This window comes from Scomber scombrus, chromosome 1 (assembly GCF_963691925.1).
Source record: "Scomber scombrus chromosome 1, fScoSco1.1, whole genome shotgun sequence".
Lineage (NCBI taxonomy): Eukaryota > Metazoa > Chordata > Actinopteri > Scombriformes > Scombridae > Scomber > Scomber scombrus.
Genome location: NC_084970.1, coordinates 19195587 through 19217686, shown reverse-complemented (window position 1 = coordinate 19217686; position 22100 = coordinate 19195587). Strand labels below are relative to the sequence as shown.

At 38.3% G+C, this 22100-nt stretch overlaps 2 protein-coding genes across 2 annotated transcripts in view; one reads left to right on the top strand and one right to left on the bottom strand.

The window, feature by feature from the left end:
* The window catches only part of adam10a (ADAM metallopeptidase domain 10a), a 30313-nt gene extending 18783 nt beyond the window's left edge, over nucleotides 1-11530 (top strand). The window contains exons 6-16 of the mRNA XM_062422454.1: nucleotides 516-674; nucleotides 1157-1249; nucleotides 1502-1685; nucleotides 5936-6099; nucleotides 6242-6425; nucleotides 6524-6674; nucleotides 6808-6991; nucleotides 7118-7229; nucleotides 7342-7562; nucleotides 7680-7806; nucleotides 8890-11530. Of these exons, the coding sequence (XP_062278438.1) occupies nucleotides 516-674; nucleotides 1157-1249; nucleotides 1502-1685; nucleotides 5936-6099; nucleotides 6242-6425; nucleotides 6524-6674; nucleotides 6808-6991; nucleotides 7118-7229; nucleotides 7342-7562; nucleotides 7680-7806; nucleotides 8890-8993 (1683 nt within the window). The 3' untranslated portion in view covers nucleotides 8994-11530. The remainder of the gene's footprint in view (nucleotides 1-515; nucleotides 675-1156; nucleotides 1250-1501; nucleotides 1686-5935; nucleotides 6100-6241; nucleotides 6426-6523; nucleotides 6675-6807; nucleotides 6992-7117; nucleotides 7230-7341; nucleotides 7563-7679; nucleotides 7807-8889) is intronic.
* Nucleotides 11531-12113: 583 nt separating this feature from the next.
* On the bottom strand, nucleotides 12114-21149 carry lipca (lipase, hepatic a). The gene is made up of 9 exons (XM_062422465.1): nucleotides 20844-21149; nucleotides 18685-18863; nucleotides 18111-18290; nucleotides 17773-17890; nucleotides 17428-17661; nucleotides 15542-15784; nucleotides 14450-14564; nucleotides 13790-14008; nucleotides 12114-12860 (listed from the first exon to the last, which is right to left on the bottom strand). The coding sequence occupies exons 1-9, from the start codon at nucleotides 20923-20925 to the stop codon at nucleotides 12749-12751; spliced, it is 1482 nt and encodes a 493-aa protein (XP_062278449.1). The 5' UTR covers nucleotides 20926-21149; the 3' UTR covers nucleotides 12114-12748.
* Between the last annotated feature and the right edge of the window lie 951 nt (nucleotides 21150-22100).

The following is a 22100-nucleotide window of genomic DNA, read 5'->3' as shown; positions in this document are numbered from 1 at the left end:
TCACAACAAAGCCCCTCCCCCTCCCTCTGCCCATAATTAAAAACACAGATGGACAAGGCTCACAAGATTGAATAGATCTCAAGATTGAATGACTCCTGTCCAACCCACCTTACACTACCAGTAAGAACATGTGTGCATATATATAGAGTATATACAGCATAGGTGCACATGTTTTAATCAAACACCCAATTGTTGGTAATGTTAGAGCCATACTTAACCTTTTTAAAAACTGCAGTGTTATTTATTTATTGTTTTAATGTATAAAAACACTTAACATTTCTATCCACTGTTTTCAGAACAGTTAATTTCCCTATATTTCCCTGCATTGTTATAGTTCTAAAAATAAGAAGAAACCATCAGAGGTTGTGAGCCTTTTTTTTATTTTATAGAGGAGATAGAGCACGTAATCACAATAAATTTGGCCGGGGACAGGGTTATCTTTCTACCTTATCTACTACTTTGTCTTCCCCACTCTAACTTCTTCCTGCTTCGTCCTGACGGTTGTTTATGTACAGGGTGTAAACAGTGTGTTGGAAGAGGAGAACTCCCACGGCCCTGTCATTTTGAGGAGGAAGAGGGCAGCGGGGAAAGAGAAGAATACCTGCCAGCTCTTCATTCAGACTGACCACCTCTTCTTTAAATACTACGGCACAAGAGAGGCTGTCATTGCCCAGGTACATAGCCCTACATATAGTGTGTACTGAATGTAAACGTGACTGAAGGCTCTTTTGCTGTCACCTAAACTTAAAAGCTCATTCACATATGTGCTTTGCTTTTTAATCATTCATTCAGTGACTCATATCTACTCAGGTTTTGTTTTGGACAATTACTTAAAATGTGATTAGTAGATGTGACCCAATGCAAACATTTTTTTTTCTCCAGAAATAACAATGTGAAGAAAGCTTGCTGTTATCATTGTAGTAGAAACTATCTGTCATGGTATATGTTTTATTTCCACTTCTGTATTAGCATTTGCATTTTAGCTTTTTTATTGATAGAGATAGTATAGGCACTCAGGAAACGTGGGGGTGAGGGGGATGAGATGCACAAAGGTTACAGTTTCAGTTATTGTGTATGTAGAGCATCTGAACCACTCAGCCATCAAGATGCTTCGTATTTGCCTGACAGCTAATCTAAAGTGTCACTTTCTCTGCAGATCTCCAGCCATGTAAAGGCCATCGACTCCATTTACCAGGCCACCGACTTCATGGGCATCCGAAATATCAGCTTCATGGTTAAAAGGATCAAGGTAAGTTGGATCTCTACTAAGACTCTGATTAAACTTCAACTGGAAGTCTGCTGCCATCTTGAGTCTGCAAATGCGGACTTTTCTGCAGAATCACTTTCTAAAATAAATGGCCTGAAAGGGATGAATGAAGAAGTCTGTTGACATGTCATTTAGGGAGTAAATGTTTGTAAGGACCTTTAGTTTTTTACTCTGTGTAGCGGTCTCTCCTTTTTCTCACTTATCTGCTGTAATTACTCAACTCTTCTTTTTCAGATAAATACTACCACTGACGAGAAAGACAGGACCAATCCTTTTCGATTTGCCAACATTGGAGTGGAAAAGTTTTTGGAGCTTAACTCTGAACAGAACCATGATGACTACTGCCTGGCCTACGTCTTCACTGACAGGGACTTTGATGATGGCGTTCTGGGCTTGGCATGGGTCGGGGCTCCCACAGGTTAGTACACAACAGAAAATCACTCACCCAACCATGGAGCTGGTCGTACCTCCCCGACTTTGTTATTAGATCAGTTTGGTTTGAGATCACATATCCCATTATCAGTAGTAGGATTGCAGTGGTGAGCAGAAAAAGCAGAGGCTTGACTGCTGGATGGCTCACTCTGCCCCTGTTATCGTGATATGGATCTTCATTGAAGTAATGAACTAATCTCAGTTGGGACTCTATATCTGTTAACCCCAGCAGACACAAATAAACCCAATCTCAGTCATTGCTTTACCACCTCACTGACTGCTCCACCACTCTCACAAAAAGGACTACTAATTGAATGCAATTAGTTGTTAGGTCCTGTCAACGTTCTGTCTTGATTTCCTCTCTCTTCGTCTGTATGTTTAAGTAAGAGTTTAGATTTATCTCAAGGTTAATAAGTTACATTGTTATTTTATATATATCTTGTTGTGTTTTTTTCGTATGCACCAAAAAAATTCAATTAATTAATTTTTAACATTATTTAAGGTATTACCTAAATATACATTTTACTTCCAGAAGAGTTTGCATAGCAAGATTAACATGATGGTCATCTTGGTCATGGAATAATCAAGAAATAATTTAATTGCCACACTGATTAGATCTCATTGATGTTTGAAAAATATGTTTCACTGCCTGATCTGAAGCAAATTTTAAATGTAGCATGGAGGAAATTGATTTTGGTGAAATATTTGTCATCAGCAGCTTGACAAATATATTTTATAGGCATTTTGTTCTCTTCCATGCAGTTAAACCTCTTCTGATCTTTTTAATCAGCGTATTTCAGAAAATGGGTTGCAGAGGTGTATGACTACAGAAACATGTAATAGTTTTTATGTGGTAGTGTATGCCAGTGGAAACGCCTTTATGTCCTCTGCTGTCCAGAATCATGGTGTGTGCTTCCCACAGGAATCTTAAATAAATGAATTCTTCCCTCACAGGCACAACATGTATGAATGATGGTTATGGGGGGCACTCCTTCCTATTTCTTTGATTAAGTTCAGACACCACCATCTCCACATGAAGAATACAGCAGCAAACGCAGACAATCAATAGAGGCAAATTAGGAATGCAGTAAGCTGAAAAGTATCAATTCAGGATAAGAGATGGTTAGCAGTGGGCTGCAGGGTGAATGCTTTCACAAAGGGGGTCCAGAACAAAAGGCTGTCACGGATGTTGGTCTGGCTGATCTAATGAACAACTTATAGGATGTGACCAGTTGTTGTCAAGATACAAGTGGCTTCAGTGAAAGACCCACACATACAAGTAGTAGACAAACAATGTGCAGTCATGTACATATACACTTAGACATAATGGATATGTTGTTTATTGCTTTAAGTACTTCAGTCTCATGTTTCTGTGCAGCTAGAAACTACCTCTGATGTTGCAACCTAATGACTGGCTTTATGGATTATGGTAAAAGCAGCAGCACTGCAGGCATGCTTAATGTTGAAAGTGATTGCAAGTTCTTTCCAATGTTTAGCTTTTTGTTTTTACCTTGACATCGAGCTTGAAGTTGACCTCATTTTAGTATTTTCATTTTAGATAATTCAAAGTACAGATGATTAACATATACATAAAGGTCTGCAAGCTTTAGCCCTTTGAGCAGAGATGTGTAGACTATTAACCATGTCGTTTTTCCTTTTTAAGAATATATATGGATAAATATACAGGGTGTCCATAAAGTCTGTTTACAATTTAACAAATGTACTACAAAAGCAAATGAATAGATAAATCTGTGGAAATGTAATCATTTAATACACATCTATATGGGCACCATTAGTCGCACGAAGCACATCAAGATGGCACTCTATTTCTTGCCATGTTCGCTTAGCATAGCCTCATCAATGGTGGCAATTGCATCAGTGGTCTTTTGCTTCAGGTCGTTGATGTCCCGTATCTTTGTTCGATACACGATACACAAATGCAGTGTGATTAAAAACTTTGATAACCACTGAGTACATAGAACTAATCTGATTAACATATCTCATCAATTGCTTTTGTAATGCTTTTTTTAAATTGTAAAGAGACTTTGTGGACACCCTGTATATTTGATAATATATATATGTTTTCTTTTTGGCATAGTCAGTGAAAGTGCCTTTCTAGTTCATGAGAAGCTATGGGAGTGCTTTGCATTTAGTAGTGGCATGTCTATTCTACCCTCTGCTGGACAATACTGAAATCGAATTTAATTCACTATGTAAAATTCACACATTTCACAATGAAAACAAATATGCAGCATTAAAGTCAAAAAACAAATAATTGTCCTTTTTAATACATGTTTTTCATTTAATTATGACACAATAAATGCACATATAAAAAAAGTACTATGTATATTATATTTCGTTTTATTTCTTTTATGATTTGGTTTTTATTTCAACATTTTAAATCTTCCATATTTACAGCTAATTGATGGATCAGTACTTTAATTTTTTTTTTTTAACAGATATTAATGGTTCCTAGACAATGAATCATACTGACTTTTCTTTTAGAGCCATTATATGGTTGACATTTTTGTTTTTTATCTTGATAATTATTGGGTGGTTGGCCATGAGATTTGGCACAGACATGCATAGCCCACAGAACATTACCTGTACTAACTGAGATTTCTTGATCTTTTATCTAGTACCATTCTATTGTTTGTGTTATACTTTGTTATGACCAGATACCTGCAAAACTGATCATATTGTCATCAGAATAAGCTATAGTTCATTGGCACAAGCCATCAGAGAGGAGGCTGCTTTGGAGGGTATACCTATAGGAGGTGTCGAAAACAAAATTTGCCTTTACGCGGATGACGTGTTAGTAACATTCAAAAACCCTGAATCTGGTGTACCATTGCTAATGAATATCCTGGGGACGTATGGGAAATACCCTGGTTATGTGCTTAATGTCCAAAAAACCCAAGTTTTAACTTTCAATTATACTCCATCACAAGAACTGTTAGAAAAGCATCAATTTAACTGGTTTCAGCCACATATTAAGTATTGAAGTCTTCTTAACAAAGAATCTGGCACAGCTATACAATGTTAATTACAAGCAGATTAACAGGAAAATATATGATGATCTTGGCAGGTGGGGCGTGCTTCCCCTTGATCTCGGCAGCAGAATAAGGACTATTAAAATGAACATCCTCCCAAGATTGTTATACCTATTCACATCACTTCCAGTGGAGGTGCCTTTAAAACAGTTTAGTTTAGTTTTTTTTTTTTTTTTTAAAGAATAAGCTTTAGTTTGTGGTAAGTGGCAACTAGCAAATGTTAGTGTGCCAACACACTAAAACTAAGATGATAAGTGACATTATACCTGCTAAACATGAACATGTTAACATTATCATTGTGAGCATGTTGGCAAGCTGATTTATCTCGAAACAGCATCTCTGTGGACTCTTGGGCCCGCAGAGGTTTGAGCTAGTTTGCTTAAACTTTTAAAAAACACGTCATTATTACAAACTTAATTCGCAATAGCATCAAAGACACATAATGCAGAATCTGAAAATACTTACTGTAAATCTTTGCAAACGGTTTCGGCCCTTGTGTATGCAGACCAATATGTTTTTAGTTTTATGGTAAAATTTACCTTAGCTCATACATTAATCAATGTGCAATGCAAGAACAAGTTGCTCTGTAGTCTATGGTTCAATGATTTTTCTGTTCAAGTGCAGAAGTACACAAATATTTTTTCTGTGAACTGTGGAGCAATGACCCTTGTTGCAGCTGAGCTGTCCCCACCACAGCACCAGCTGGCTACTATCTCTCATCAGTGTGTGTGTCTCTGTGTGTGTGTTCACGTGTACATGTGCCTGTCTGTGCATTGGCATGTGTGCACACTCGTGAATGTGTTTAACCTGCTAGGGTAACTGGCTGCAGTGACTGAGTTCAAATGATCACTTCTACTCATGTGGGGTTGTATGAGGTACTTATCCATTGTCAGTGTATAACCTGCAGTAAATGCCTGCTTCACCAAACTGGGGGCATGTCAACCTAATACTCTGACTATGGATAAGTACCTCATACAAACCCACTTAAAAAAAAATGCAAACTATTCCTTTAAAACCCTTGCCCCATGGGAACCAACATGCTTTTGGTTGAGACTGGTTTATTTCACTTCAGTCAGCAAAAGTGTTTAAATTACCAGTAAAAATACAAATCAAATTCTCTGTGAAATCTTAAGTATTTAAATAGTAGGATAATAAAAGCCCCTCTAATACTTTTTTTACACAGGAAGCTCTGGGGGCATCTGTGAGAAGAGCAAGATGTACTCCGATGGAAAGAAGAAGTCTCTGAACACTGGTATCATCACTGTGCAGAACTACGCCTCCCATGTCCCTCCCAAGGTGTCACACATCACCTTTGCTCATGAGGTTGGCCACAACTTTGGTTCCCCTGTAAGTATTATAATGTGAAACCTTGACCTTTGCCTGCACACATTTGATGCCATGTGAAGTTATTTTCTTACCAAGCTGTGCAACATATCATATGCAGCTCTTTCAGAAGTCTCTCTGCCCTTTCTTCTTTTCCTGTCTACAGCATGACTCTGGGATCGAATGCACCCCTGGAGAGTCAAAGCTTCAGGACAAAAAGGAGCAGGGCAACTATATCATGTACTCTCGGGCCACATCAGGAGACAAGCACAACAATAACAAGTTTTCAATCTGCAGCATCCGCAATATAAGCGCTGTTCTAATGAAGAAGAGGGATAGCTGTTTTGTCGGTAAATTCTCTCTTCTGAAAATATATGTTCCCTGCTTGTATATGTGCAGTATGCAAGGCAGTGATTCAGTCTTAATTCTGTTGTGTTTGTGTGTACAGAGTCTGGCCAGCCTATCTGTGGTAATGGACTAGTAGAAGGTGAAGAACAATGTGACTGTGGCTACAACGATCAGTGTCAAGACCTCTGCTGCTATAGCGCCAATGAAGCGGAGGGCAAAAGGTGCAAACTCCAACCTGGCAAAATCTGCAGGTAAGTTGTAATTTGTGTCTTTGTGCAGTACTGTAATTTGTAAAAAATTAAAAAACATTGTATAAAACATTGCTGTTAATAGCATAGCATTTTTTTAACTTTTCATTGTTTTTTTATGATTCCTTTTCTGCAGTCCAAGCCAAGGGCCATGTTGCACATCACAGTGTACGTACAAGGGCCAAGCTGACAAGTGCAGGGATGAGTCTGAGTGTGCCCAAGAGGGCATGTGCAATGGAAATTCTCCTATGTGTCCTACCTCCACACCAAAGGAAAATTTCACATCTTGCAATACAGCAACACAAGTCTGCCTCAATGGGGTATGTTAGTATCAGTTGTCCTACTGCTGTTTTGTGTCTGGTGTGCACAGATTGTAAGCTGGTGTTTGTACTATAAGTAAAGAACTTGTAAAAAGGAAATTTCTTCTGTCCCCTTGTATGACCCAGGTCTGTTCTGGTTCCATTTGTGAGAAGTATAAGCTAGAGGTATGTACCTGTGCCAGCCAAGAGGGCAAGGATGAAGCAGCAGAACTATGCCACGTGTGCTGCATGGAGAAAAGTGAGTGACAGCTTCTCGGACTGTTAGTTATGTGTATGAGTGCATATCTTCAGGATAAAAACCAAAGTCTTGTCAGTATCTCATAGGCCATTCCCTCTCCTTCTGCCCTCAGTGAAGCCGACCACCTGCAGCAGCACAGGCTCAGCGCAATGGGAGAAATTCTTCAACAAAAAGGTCACAACGCTGCAACCCGGCTCACCTTGCAATGACTATAAGGGCTACTGTGATGTGTTCATGAGGTGTCGTCTGGTGGATGCAGATGGGCCTTTGGCAAGGCTAAAGAAAGCTATCTTCAATGCAGAACTATATGAGAACATTGCAGAGTGGATAGTGGTGAGTGTCCCAGTTCAGGAAATGCAGTAACGCTAAAGCTTCAACACAATGTTACATACATGTAGAAACTATTCCTGCTGTGTTTCTCTCTCTAATATATATTCCTCTGTTATCCAGGATCACTGGTGGGCAGTGCTGTTGATGGGCATCGCTCTTATCATGCTAATGGCTGGCTTCATCAAGATCTGCAGCGTCCACACTCCCAGCAGCAATCCCAAACTGCCCCCACCAAAGCCACTGCCAGGTACACTACATAATGTGTTTATATTTACATGTATGCAGACATGCGGCCACAGTTTAAACTGTAGGTAATTGAGTGCATGTGGTGCAATACTTGGACTAACATGAATTCTGTTTTAAGTACAAGTTGCAGATTTTATGATAACTTTTAAAGTTTGCAGCATCATTTGCGGCCAGATGAACCAATTTATTTGTATACTGCTTTGGAAATTAGGAGGCAGTGTAGGATTTATTAGTGATTACTTTGTTTTCTACTGTAGGCACCTTTCTGATAGTGTAATAAATTAAGGAATACAATAAGTTCATTGGCCTTCATGCATGAATATTTTATTTTTCTCTTATATTTGTTCGTGTGCAAAGCAATAAGAGCAAAATAAGAAAATCCTATGAGGGTTTCAACAGATTCTATTAACTGCCTGAACTTGTCTTAAATCGCTTTGTTTCCACCTGATGAATGCCACCGGTTCATGAGAAGGTGCACGTTTGTGAATGTGTCATTTTTTTTATTTTTATTTTTTACCAGAGTGAAAGAGATAGAAGCAGGTTTGTCATAGATTTATCTTCCTCTGTCCTCCAATCTATACTACCCTTTTCTTTCCTGTTCTTCCTTTCTGAGATGCTGCCATCATCAGCACGATAGCAGGACTGCAAGTCACGAGTTTTTGCTGCCAATCAAAATGTGTCATTAGCATAATCCACGCCCCGAAATTTGCCATATAAGCTCCGTGTTCCGCTACGAGTTTCATGACTATTAAAATCATTCAATAAATTAAAAAAAAACAACTATTAAATAAATTGGCCCCCATGATGATGGAAATATGGTAAACAGAATATAAAATGTGCATTAAGTTTGTTTCAGTTATGTATTTCATTTTTGTTAATTTCATAAAAGTATTATATTTAAACTCCATGGACCACTTTTCCACCAAATTTCATTTGTACCTAAGAGAAAATTCTCAAGTACGAGAAAACTGATGAATGCCATAAATGTTCTTAAATCGCTCATACGCGCAACAAATCTGTTTGTACGAGTGCCTCTTGCATGTTGTCTTTTTCGGACCCTTACTGATATGTCGATGTCTTGTAGGTACACTGAAGAGAAGACGACAGCAGCAGGCACAGTCGCAGGCCCAGCGCCCCCACCCACGTCAGCAAAGAGAGAACTATCAGATGGGACAGATGAGACGCTGACCTGCTTTTTGCCTTGGTTCTTTCTAGTGCCTACAATGGGAGCACTTAACTCCAAAGAGTTACCTTTACCACATATTGCAAAATTCAAAGAACTCGCAACTGAAATGATTTCACTGGACAACGCCTGATGTGTTTGGGCCTAACAAACTCACACCTCTGCTCTGAGAGCCAGATTAGCAGTGGTTACACAGCTTTTATAGGATATTAATAACTTTTTCAAGGAGAGACAGGAGGAAAAATTCACTGATCTCTGTTATGTGGTCTTAATCTTTATTTTTTTTTATTTTTTTTTTTTTACCAGAGTGAAAGAGATAGAAGCAGGTTTGTCATAGATTTATCTTCCTCTGTCCTCCAATCTATACTACCCTTTTCTTTCCTGTTCTTCCTTTCTGAGATGCTGCCATCATCAGCACGATAGCAGGACTGCAAGTCACGAGTTTTTGCTGCCAATCAAAACCATCATATTGGGATTTTTTTCTTTTTGTCAACATAATTATATTGTTTTTAAATCAAAGCACCATCAAAAACTCAAGCTTTTTATTTCTAAAGCAGACACATTCCTTCAGCGTGGTTGTTCATGTTATTGTCGCAGTAGTTTTTGTTTTCTGTGTTCAAATGAAATTGATTTTCTATATGACGAAGATTATTTACTGTTTTAATTCACTTTCTCAGGATTAATAAAAAAGATGGCTGCTTGTGCATTTCAGGGTAAAGTCCCTCCTGGCCGGTGCCTGTATAGAAGGGTTCACATTAGCTGTCGTCGTGGGATGAAAAGAATGTAGATAAATGAGCTGAACAAGATCGGTGTGTCATCTGTTAACTGTGGAGGAGAGATTGATGGTCTGGATGTGTATAGTTCTGTTGCAACTGTATTTACATAAAGGCGTAGTCAAGGGCTGAAATAAATGGTGAGAGAATAGCTTTTTATCAACCTGATTGTATCACACTTTTACTCTGTCACAGCTGTTTCCTCTGACTTGTTGCTTTGGCACTGACTTGTGACACCATTTGTAAGATGACCACTTTTTGCTTCAAATGTGTGTCTTTTCATTCAGATTTTTATTCCAGCGTGATTGTCCCGGCCAAATCCTCACTCATTCTGTGCTGTCCATCTTGAAATTCAGACACTTGCAGTTGTTTAAGAAAATCTGTTTAAACCACTCAAAAGCGGTTGGAGGACACCTTTCAACGATGAACGTGGTTTGTTTAAATGTGATTGTTGATTTAGCTTTCTTTGATTTTACTTGCATTTCAGATTATTTGTATATGTGGAGGATTCTTATTTTATTGCCGCTTGTTGCTGTTAATTAAAATTTACCAGAGCCAACTGTCACTATGTGTCAACCACTCATCATCACTGTCCTTTCTTCTTCTACTGACTGGGGTTTTCTCAAGGAACAATTCTTACCCATGTAACACCTGCTTGATTTTCTGTTATCAAATTGAAAATGTGCCTACTTGGAGCAGTGCGACTGAAATTGACGGACTAATGTCAGTAAAACCACAGCTGAACCCACACATGAGGTAGAGGCTTATCCAAGCACTATTATCAGTGCGGACTGCTGACATTCAAAGACGCAAAATCATTTAGGGCTTTTAGGGCATTTAGTTTTAGATGTTTGAGAGATTATAATTAATATTGACTTTTTATAATATATTACTGCCCAGCCCTAATTTGGCCTAACTTGAGTTAGGAATTTAGGTCAACCTCACTGATGAAAGTGAAGAACTCCTAGTTGATTTACTGGCAAAATATAAAAGTACATTAGTTTCTTGAAATTATTTCAGGAGGGAACAACTCCTCGGCGCAGACAGACTTTGTTTCTTAACTTTGCAAACAAGCTGAGTGAAGTTTTTTGAAGGTGTGAGGATGTCTCGTTATTGATCCAATAGATTCTATGCAGAGTATCACAGAACTCAACGGTGAACAAGTAAGCCTCTTCGCAGAGAAATGCCTTTGTTTTCTTCTTAAATGGGTACATGGAAAATTCTGTTGTGTAATTCCTACCCAAGTGTCTGGATAAAAATGTGTAATCCTCTGTTGCGGATTTTGTTTGTGTTTCTGGTGCTACGTGTAGTGCTTTGTCTTGGGTCGCAGCTTAAAGTCTATTTTTCTTGAATTTTTGCAACTTGTAAAGCTTTTATGTGAGAGTGAGAGAGAGATGCTTTTGCTGAATCATCCTTATTTTTTGTTGATATGGTATGATGTAGACAATACTGGGTGTTAGGGGTTAATTCTCTGGGAAATGTATTGTTTCTTTCAAATGTTGCTATATAATGTTGAGAAAATGTGCACTGAATTTTAAGTGGTATAAACAGAGACTCCAAAATGATATAGATTCAGTACTACTGTCTGATTTTAATGTCTCCTGCATTTTATACTGTGTTTTCAATGGTCTTCTGTTTTTGAGTTCTGTTCTGTTCTGTTTTCCATTTTGCTTACTTTAGACATTTTACTTCATTTTCAAAGGTATTGTGCAAAACTATAATTTGTTTTCAACTACTTGAAATGCATTAATAAACCAGAATTGATCATGTGTTTGTTTTCACTGTTTGTACTTAACAGGAAATCTGTTCTGGTAATGACTGTTCAGCAGTTTTTTTAGGTCTTCTTTAAGCCAAGTTTACAATTGAAATGTTTCTGTCCTAGTTATTTATTCAATAGAGGTTGGGTATTTAGGATAGTGATGTCAGATTTTGATTCACCTGGTTTAATGAGACAGGATTGATGTGAGCTAGTGTTAAACTTTCCAGCGTCACCCTCAGCTCTCTGTGATTAAACTTGCGTTGGCGTTTACAACTTTCCATTTGAACCGTCTGCTCTCTGAGGTCACCACCTGCTAAATACTTGGAACTGCCTTGATTTAGGGGTTTCAGCCTGCTTCCTGTGTTTACTGTTTGACCTTTGACGCTGTCTGCTGTCTGAGCAGTTAAACCTTTCAGCTGCAGAAACTGTTTTTGTTGTACATTAAGACTAACTGTTTCCCACCGATGCCTGTTGTTGTTCTCTGCGGTATGTTGTATTTCAACTATTCTGGAAATTAATCAATTTGTCAGTCTATAAACAGGTCATGTGTCCACCTCCATACAGGCATAGAAAAAACAGACCACAAAACAGAATAGAAAAGAAAGGGTGTATATTTATTGCTTTGGTTTGAGTTTGATTAACAAGTGTATTTATGTCATGTTACAGGCAAAACCAATGTAGGTTTTAAAAATGATAAGATTGATCACACATTTTTAGGACACACATATTAAAAAAAGGTACATTTACATCCTTTTTAACATCATCAAAAGGTAATTTAACTCCATCTTTGTGTTCATAGTTAATATTTGAATTGGAAAACTTTCAACTGTTTATAGCCCTGAAAGACGTTTTCACTGTTTCAAATGCAGCACATTTGGGCTCATTCCTAAAACTGCACAGTATAGTTGTATTTAGAAAACAACATTTCTGGTTCTTGGTGTATTAATCCTCACATAATCAAACTTCAACATGTTTCTTTATATTGCAAACACAGTTTACAATAGTTGCAGGTTGTTTTTTAACCTTTGTCTCCAGGATTCATTTTTCCATTAAACTCTTAAGGCTTTTTGTTCAGTGCCATGTCTTCCATGACAATTAATCATTTCTAATTTCCTCCTTAACAGCCTCACATTGAGGCGTTTACAGAATCTCATCCAGCTGTGAACTTCCAGGCCTCCATCAGAGATCTCCAGTCTGTTGAACAGATTAGGAACTCACACAGTCTGTATTAGTGCTTTTTTCTGCGCTGTTTTGGTGTGTCCTCTTTGCAGCGCACAAACACTTTATCTTGCGATACTTCCACATGCTGTCCATCATTTGTCATGGCACAGAAAGATGTCCTGAAAAAAAAAACAAGGTTGTTGACATGGTTTGTTTAAACAGATGGTGAAATGTAGCAGCAAGGCCAGTCTATGATAAATGATTTGAATTGTGTGTGAAGGCTAGAAGGAGGGAAAGATCCACTAGGTGGCAGTAAAGTCTGTAATGATATGGTAGATTTTCCTGCTTTGAAAAGAGAGACACAGTCTGTTTTCTGAATTATTGCGTTTATGTGGAATCACAACTTAATTTACAACTTTAAAAAGTCAGTGTGTTAATAGATTAACATAGTTTACTATAGTAGAATATGATATGTTACAGCCATCTTAAATATATTTAAAGATAATGGTCTAGTTAGAATATTACTTCAATACTAATGCTTATATTCCTTCTCTTTTGATTCCAGTGCTCATGCACTCTCCTGTTGGAGGGCAAATACACTTACTCAAGTGCTGTACTTACAATAAGTACAATTTTCTGCTCCACCACATGTCAAAGCGAAATACTGTAGTTTTATACAGCACTAAATTTATTAGTCAAGTGGATAACTTTTCATATAAAACATTATGATTTAATGAATAATTTTGCATTATTATGGTTTAGACGGGATAAAACTATTATTTAAATACTTCTTATATGTTTTTTTAGATTTTTTTTTTTATTGCTTTTAGTTTTAAGGAGGACAAACATGATTTAAGGAAATATAAGAGCACCTTATTCTAGACAAAACACACTAAACAAGAACCCCCACATGATAATAAAACTAAATAAATAAATGTTGTTGCAATAATGATAATGATCCACTAATGAAATATTGCCTGTAATACTCTGAAGGGGGCCATTATGCATCATTATAAGTACTTTAAGTTGTTGATAATACTTCTGTACATTGCATTGAGTTTGAATACTTCTACCACTGCTATCAGTGCCTTGTAACAGAGAACTGTACCTCTCCTGCGTGTCGCCTGCTTTGACGGTGATCTTGCCCACAGTCAGCAGTGGTTTGCTCTCCTGGCCGCCCCAAGGAATGATGGTCTGGACCCGGTTCCACATGTTCTTCCACAGAGCCAATCCCTCCCAGTGCAATTTGAGCATCATCATCTCCCCTAAGTCTTTGTCGAGGGTGATCAGGAACGTGTAGGTTTTATTACCTGAAATCTGCTCGGAACTGGTGGAGAGTTTAAAAGTACAGGCACAGAAAAAACAAGACAGTAAGATTATTACAGCAAAGAGCATTCAGCAACAGGCCATCACAATTCTTTATTACAAAGGAAAGACCCTCTGTTAAGATGGTCTACAACTAAAGCAGGACAGCACATGAGCTTTTTAGATACTGGTTTGCCTGAGGCTCTTTGATACACTCAACCAGAAGGATTGTCAGGGAATAGTGTTCCTTTATGATACATGAGTAAATTATTTATTCCACTATTCCCATTTATAGCTCTCTTTCATGCAGCAGCTCGAGCTGTTGCCATGTGTGTCAGCTGCTCTCCCTAACTTGCATTCTTTCTTTATAGAGTTTGAGAGTGCAGCTGCATATTGCATGTGTCAAAGACAGAGTAGAGCATAGATGTGATGTAATGTAAACCTGATGGGAGGTGGTACTCACAAGGTGATGGGGAGTTCTCCGCTCTCCTCCTTTGTACCAGTGAGGGAGAGGATAAGGGAGGGCTCAATCCCCTCCATCTGGTTGACAAACTGGATCCTGAACTGGTAGTGATAGACTGCAGAGAAGAGGGAAATGAACAGGAGAGTAGGAAGTGATGAAGTCAGAGAAACCATACAACGCAGAGGTTTTTTTTCCCAATCTGATTTAGAAACATGTTATTATTAGAGACTTTGAGTCCCATTCGGTAACTGTCACATCTTATCATATTTTAATGCAAATAGAGTCACTTTGGATTCATAAACCTAATGTTTATCGAGTAAAACATATAACAAAATATAGTATATATGTTGTTTCTAGCCGTTCCATCTCACTGTTCCCAGGTCAAGTCTATTGGATCGCAGTCTGGAACTGCATCTTTTTTTAACCACTGGAAGTGTGAAATTAATCCTACACAGTTGCTTTAAAATATAAGGACAACATTGTTCTCTATTATTGTTATTGTTTGCAAATGCTAGCAAAAGACCGAAATCAATAATGTGTTAGTCAGTATCTGTGGATCTGGTTACTACCTAAGACAAAAATGTATAAAAAGCAGTTAAAAATGAATAGTCTTATTTTTAAGAAAAGGTTAAATTATATCCTAAGAGTTGGGCATGGTATTTTCTTAGCAAACATTATACAAACAGGAGAAAAATAGTGCATTTCCTGGGGGGCTATTTTTAGCAGCTGATTAATACACATTTCAATGGATTAAAACTAAACTTTAGTGGTCATGTCCATGGTAATGAGACACAATGTCACCCAATGTGTTTTTAATAGTTTTTGCAGCTCAGAGAAATAAATATCAGGTTTTGAAGTCCATTCTCAGTGTTGGAGGCTTCAAGTTTCCACAGCATACGTTGAATATTGGACCAGAATTGGCTTTCAAACTATTTGTGAGGTCACAAATCATAATTGTAGGCCCTCAAACACAGAGAAACTTTCTACTTTCAGCAGATTAATGTGAAAACAGCTTTCTAGTGTCAAATATGCGTCATTCTGCACAGTGAAGCTCAAATATTCAACTGAAGAAAGATCATTGGAAGCACATACGTTTATAGGGCATCTGAGAGCGGGTTTTAAGATAGAGCCTCTTGCTGGTGCTGGTGCGAACCTTATTGATATTATAGCCCAGTGTGTTGCAGCGGTTCTTTCGACAGTCCAGGCAGACACCTTTGTCAAAAGCATTGTTGTCACGGCACCTGTAGGCCATGTTCTGCTTGTCGTTATTCAGTAGCGAGTCCATGAAGAGATGGACTGATCGCTCATGAGCACATTTCACTGTCTGCTCAAAACCTGAAAGAGAAAATAAGAAAGTATGCTGGGGATTGTAGGTTGGAGACTTTGATCTTTTAATGTATCAAAAACAACCTTGATCTGAGTTTCAACAGATAACATATTACAAAGCTCTCTTGTGGATGGAGAGGCTGTGGAGTAGCTTAATCACAGCTGTCTGTTTGATCATTATTTGTGTATTGAGTTTATTATCCTCAAAGCCTGACACCTATCAGACTGTCCTTCTGTCACGTCTCCTAACAGCATGTCATTATGTCTGATACTGGTCTGCTCTGTAGGCCTTTTCTCTGAGTGGATTCTTGTAGCCTGGAGGCAGCTCAGCTAAGATGGATGGACCAAGCGGAGGAAGGCACATGTTGCTAATTAACTCCTGAGGATGACAGATGCTTTAATGTGGCTCTCACTGTCATATTATGCGGATGTGTTTTGGATTGAGGAACACTATAAATCCTAGAGCCACTTGTGTTTTACTGAAGGGAATTAATTTCATCTGCCTGAACACATAACATGAAACTATCAACAAGCGAAAAGATGACTTGGCTCCCAAGATATGGCTTTCCCAAACAGTGTTTTGAGGTGGCAAAGCCTATTAAGAAAAACAATGTTATGATAGTGCAGAAAGAGAAGAAGCAACCCAGCTCTCTGGAGTTGTACATTTTTCTTTAGATGCAGGGTTGTAAATGGCAGACAGGGCACATGGCAACTTTGATTTCAGGCAGGAAGTGAGTAGACTTCCAAAAGGGAAATCACTGAGAATCATCCTTACAAGCCTTCACACCCTAAATTAAGTTTGGTGCCCTGGAGGAGTGACTGTGATTGCGTTTTGTCTGGATTTGTTTTTGGACTACTTCTTTCACACAAGATGTAGAAATATAGAAATTTAAAATGTTTAGATTTAGTTTCATCACACTCGCTGAATCCAAACTTCCTTTCTCAAGATAGCAAGATACAAACCAGAATTGTATCAATGGATGGCAATGTCCAACATTTTATCACATATTTTTATATTGTGTTATTATAAAGGACATTCATGGTCCCCAGAGGATGAATCCGTTTTTTGCTACCCCCCCAGGCAGAAGTTTCCAATTTTATACAAGATATAGTCTCCATATTGCCTTGAAATGTACTGCACACATTCATCTCCCCAGAGGATGAACTCATTCAAATTTAGAAAGAGCTCTATTGTCACCCTCAACTGTCAACTTTGTACAAATGATATATCACAATTAAACAGGATTTTTTCTTGAGACACCTGAAGACGTCAATAACATACTGATATCTCAGTTTGTGTGTGGAAAATATCTAAATCCAATGGACAGATTACCTTGAAATTTGGGGAGCCCATTCATGCTCCCCAGAGGAAAAACCTTTTTGATTTTACAGACTCTTGGACTTTTTCTCTAGCCTGAATACCAAAGTTGTACTTTCCCTGTGTGTGAAACTTTAAACATTGTTTTAGCCTTACTACTACAATAAAAAGATGTTCTTTCTGCATAACATTTTGTAATTTTGTCATGTAAATGTTGCAGCCTTGAGGGTCCGTTTACAGAGCTTTAGTTGAGTATACTATGTACTAGCTATGTACAGTTTTTGACATTATTTTTCCAAGGTTTTGTATTCAGTATTGTTTATCGTATACCTACCGAGGAGGCCATACTGGGCTATGTGCTCGTAAATGTGTTGCAGGTCACATCCTGGTTGAAAGTTTCCTCCGTTGGGATAAAAGTCATAATGCCCCACCGCCTGCTTGATGCCCACACTGAGGCCCATACGTTCGTGGGTGAATGTGTGGATGGCATCCACAAATTCAGCGTCATCAGGAGACAGTCTGTCAATGGGAGCCATGCCTTCAAACAAGGGCCCTGCCGGATCGAGACCTGGACAGATACAGACAGATATGTTTGTCAGCTAAAATATGTAGCTAATTTGTAAAATATATTCATTTTGGCCAGTGAATTCATAAAACTTCATACTGTTAAATAACTTACCGGTAATTCTTCCAATCTTCTCAGAACCTTCAAGATAGGTTCCAGCAAATCCAGAGATGTGGGCACCAAGGCTGTAGCCAATCAAATGAGCCTTTCTAAGTGGGTACTGGTAGTGTTCCTGTGGGGGTTTATGACATGTATGCAACTTAAATGTGGTATATATATATGATGTTTTTTAATGCAAAAAATGTGTGTGTGTGTGTGTGTGTGTGTGTGTGTGTGTGTGTGTGTGTGTGTGTGTGTGTGTGTGTGTGTGTGTGTGTGTGTGTGTGTGTGTGTGTGTTGTTGTTGTTTTTTACATACTTAAAGGGCATTCATGAGAAAACAAATCTCATTACCTGGATTGTGTGCAGCAGGTGAGCTATGTCTTTTCCAACAGTGCGGGTGCTCTGTACTGCTGTAGGATAGTGCTGGTGAGCTAGGGACAGCCAGTTGGTAATCACTACATTGGCGTCTGCTAACGTTGTCTTCAGGATTGTGGCTAACCTCTGCACCCAGTTCTCCATCCTACCATCCACCTTAGGAAACATAAAAACAACTCTTACAAACCTGTCTCTCATATAGGTGTTGAAATGTTGTTTTTAGCACCTTAAACTCTGAATTTCAATGTTCTGAACCTTCACCGGTTAGTTTCAAATGACAAAATAAATGTTAACTCAACTTGATGTATCAATTAATGAGAAACAAAGTTAAAATATTGATCTTTGTTGGCATTTCTAAATGCCCCTGAATGTTTACTTCATATTTTGTGTGGTCTTTTCAGCACATTTCAGGGTTTTGAACATGTCTCCTATTCAATATTTACATCCAAAACAATACTTGACCAAAGTCCTTTGCTTTGGTCAAGCTCCATGTTTTCTTTCCAGTGGTTCAATTCAGTGAAGTGGAAGAGAAGTGGGGAGTTGACCTTACCGACCACCCGTGAGTGATGATGATGAGGGGATTACTGCTGTTGAAGCCACAGGAGGTGAGAGTGTGCAGCTGCAGAGGGTCCAGTGTGCAGGTGTCCTCACCTTCCGTCAACAGATTGAACACTGAGCTGCTGACATACGGCTCTTTCACATTCAGGGTGCCCCTCTGCTCTCTGGCCACTAAATCCCAGAAATTAAACAGCACGAATAGTTTGTTCATCTTGATGCTTTCTCTGTATATCGGAGCATGCCAATGAACTGTGTTTATTTTGAGGTGAATATGTACTACCAACACACAAAGATTTGATGTATTGGTCTACACAAAAGCAAAAAAATTATATTTTGATTGCATATTGATATAATTATCTGAGAGTAAATGTGAAATGAGGCCTATTTGGACTGTGGCCCATTTATAAGCACTCTGCTGTGTTTCCAGGTCATGCGGACCTCATTGGCAAATGCACACAGATAACCCTTCAGAAGTTCCATCAAGTGAAACCCTGCCAAATGTTTCCCGTAAATTCTTATATAAACTCCTCCTCCCTTAAAATGTTTAAAACCACAGCACAAAAACCTCACAAATCAAGCTCATAAACATTACAGATCCTTCTCCAAAGAAATGTATAATTACATTTCCTTCATGGTTTGTCATTGATTCATGTTAGCCATATTTATTATTATAACAGTTTCATGTTAATAATGCCAGAACCCCAGGCCCAAACACTCATTGATATAGTTTTCATCTGATGAGTTCTGTTTTCTGATATCAAGCCCATGATGCAAATAGTTCAAGAGTGAAAGTAATGAAAGCAATTATCCATCTATCATCCATCCCGCTGCTCATTAAATCCCACATTATCTTTGGTGTGTCGTGTCACTGTTTATCTGTATGAAAATGAGGAGCAATTAAAAACATCTTCGTCTTACTCATTCGTAACAGTGAAAAAACACACTCATTTAGAAAAAAAAGAAGTACTGACTGAGTACTGAGTGTACTTAACAGTCCTACACTGTAATTAATAGCAATGAAGAATAGAAAAAAATGCAGCAATGTTTGCATGCTGTGTGCAGTGACCGAAGGGCTGCAAGGTTTGTATTCTGAGTATTTAAAACACCCACAGACAGATACAATTGACTGAATGTAACACTTGATTAAGGGGAAAGTTTGCATCACTTACTTTGGGTTATGGGAATTTGCACAGTGATTAATTTATAGCTAGTATGACCAATACAATAAAAATAAATAAATAAATAAAGTAAAACAGCCACAGTATCAATCAGCTGTAACAACCTTGACAGAGAACAATGCCGTTTTGCTTGACTCATGAAGGTGTTTTCTCAACAGTGTATGCATTATAACACAAAACAGTGCTGCTTTATAATCTAGCAAAAGCAACCAGATCAGGAAATATAATTCTGGCTCAAACAAAGCTCTGTATTGCTCCGTAGTTTCAAAACCAAACATCTGATGAATTGTTTGATGCACTATGTACAGTATATTTAATCAAGTGCCTTGAATTGAATGATAAAACATGATATTACACAGGAGAACATAAGTAGGCCTATTAACAGTACCAGCATGGTACTGCCAGGTTGAAGGGCCCACGGGAAGATTTATCTTCACAAACACATGCTGTGCAGCTGAGCTTTATTAAAGAGGTTTCTCTTAAACTGTAGATGAGGGAGGATCCCATAGTTTCCAAAAGATCAAAGTCTGAATTTTGGGAAGTGTTAAATTATGTACAATACACTCTGGATATTTCCATGTTAGCCATAAAAGACAGGACATCGTATTACAAACTCTATACTCAGTGCCTCAGGATATATTTTATATATGCAATACTGTCAAGAACACAAATAAGTACATTAATGTCTGTAAAATGAAAGAACATCCAGGGAAAGACTGAGAGGTGAAGGGCCAAACTTCTAAACTGCAGTTTGGTGTCCCCTGTTTGAAAACCTGCCAGGTGCTTTATCTTTGTTACATAATTTGTTTTTGCTGATACAGGAACTGGTAGTACGTAATGTCAAAAAAGCTAACTCTTAAGAGTGCATGTAGATCTACTCAAAGGCAGATGGTGAATTGCTCTTTGATTTTAACATTTTTCATTCAAACATTCGATAATAAATGGTTGATTATAAATGCAGCATTTCACTCACCTGCTCTGCTTCCTTTGATTTTCTTCCCCTCGAAGAGGTGAAACGTTAACAGCAAACAACACAGGATTTTCAATGCAGACATGGTGTCAAACAGAGAGGGAAAGATTTGATAATTCCTTCAAACCAACACCTCTCCCACAGGTGATGAGAACAGGCTTAAAATCTTACTGAGGCACAGTAAAGGTGGAGTCTGGAGTTGAGATCCTTTTGTCTTTTTCAAAGAAGCTTCATCACTGTAATGGGGCCTGTTATCACAGTGGAAAACACACTGTACTGTACTGTACAGAGACAGAGGGGACACTGGGAGTAATGGTTTATGGATAAGGGGGATTTGGTCCTATCCTGATTGGCTGGGGGTCGGGCCATGTAGATCGAACACATTGTGAAAGAGCAGAGGTATGAGCAGGGAGGACATGTGGTACAGTGTGCTGTTAGTGACTGAGAGGTTAAAATGACCTCAGATCCTTCATTCAGACCCCTCCAAGTCCCACCTGCGAACATTTCTGGCAGAACTTTCATGTTGAAATGCTCTTCATCTGTAGTTTTTACACAACCACTAAATGCCCAAAACATAAATGAGTAACGCTTTCAAAGACCTGGATGTGGAAATTCCACGTATTGGCGCAATACATGTTTGAACAGTTGAAAAGCAGTACTTCATGTACTCAGTGCAAACAGTTAGACTGCTTACACTGTATTCTGAGTGTATCTTTTTAATGTCAGTTTATTCAGTAAAATCAACGATTTTTGTGATAAATGCTGTTTGAAGAGATTATTGATCAAATCAGAACTGGCTGAGCCCAGTCATACATCTGTTTGTTGGTGGTGCTTTTAAACTGAGGACATTAATGTTACTGGTAACATGTACCGTTGCCTTTACACTGGACTGCTTTCAAGTATTAGTTTCTCTGAGGTAAATGACACGAGTACACAGTACACAAACAAGGTTAATGGTCATCAATGATAGTATTTCCACTCCACATCAGCACTTTTTTCTTTTATTTAACTCCTAGACAATATTAACTTTCAAAAATCATTCCAAATGAAAACTTTGATACTCAGTCACCACAGCACAGAGCTCAAAGAATTTAAACCTGCATGAATCAATATTTTTTGATATAAACACTGAGTCAAAGTACATCTGTGTGATGTAAAAGGTTCAAGCATTCACAGAAACACAGCTCCAAATAAATGCTAATGTTGCTCAGTGTATGCTGGATGTATAAGTAGGCAAGCTTTTTCCCAACATGCCATATC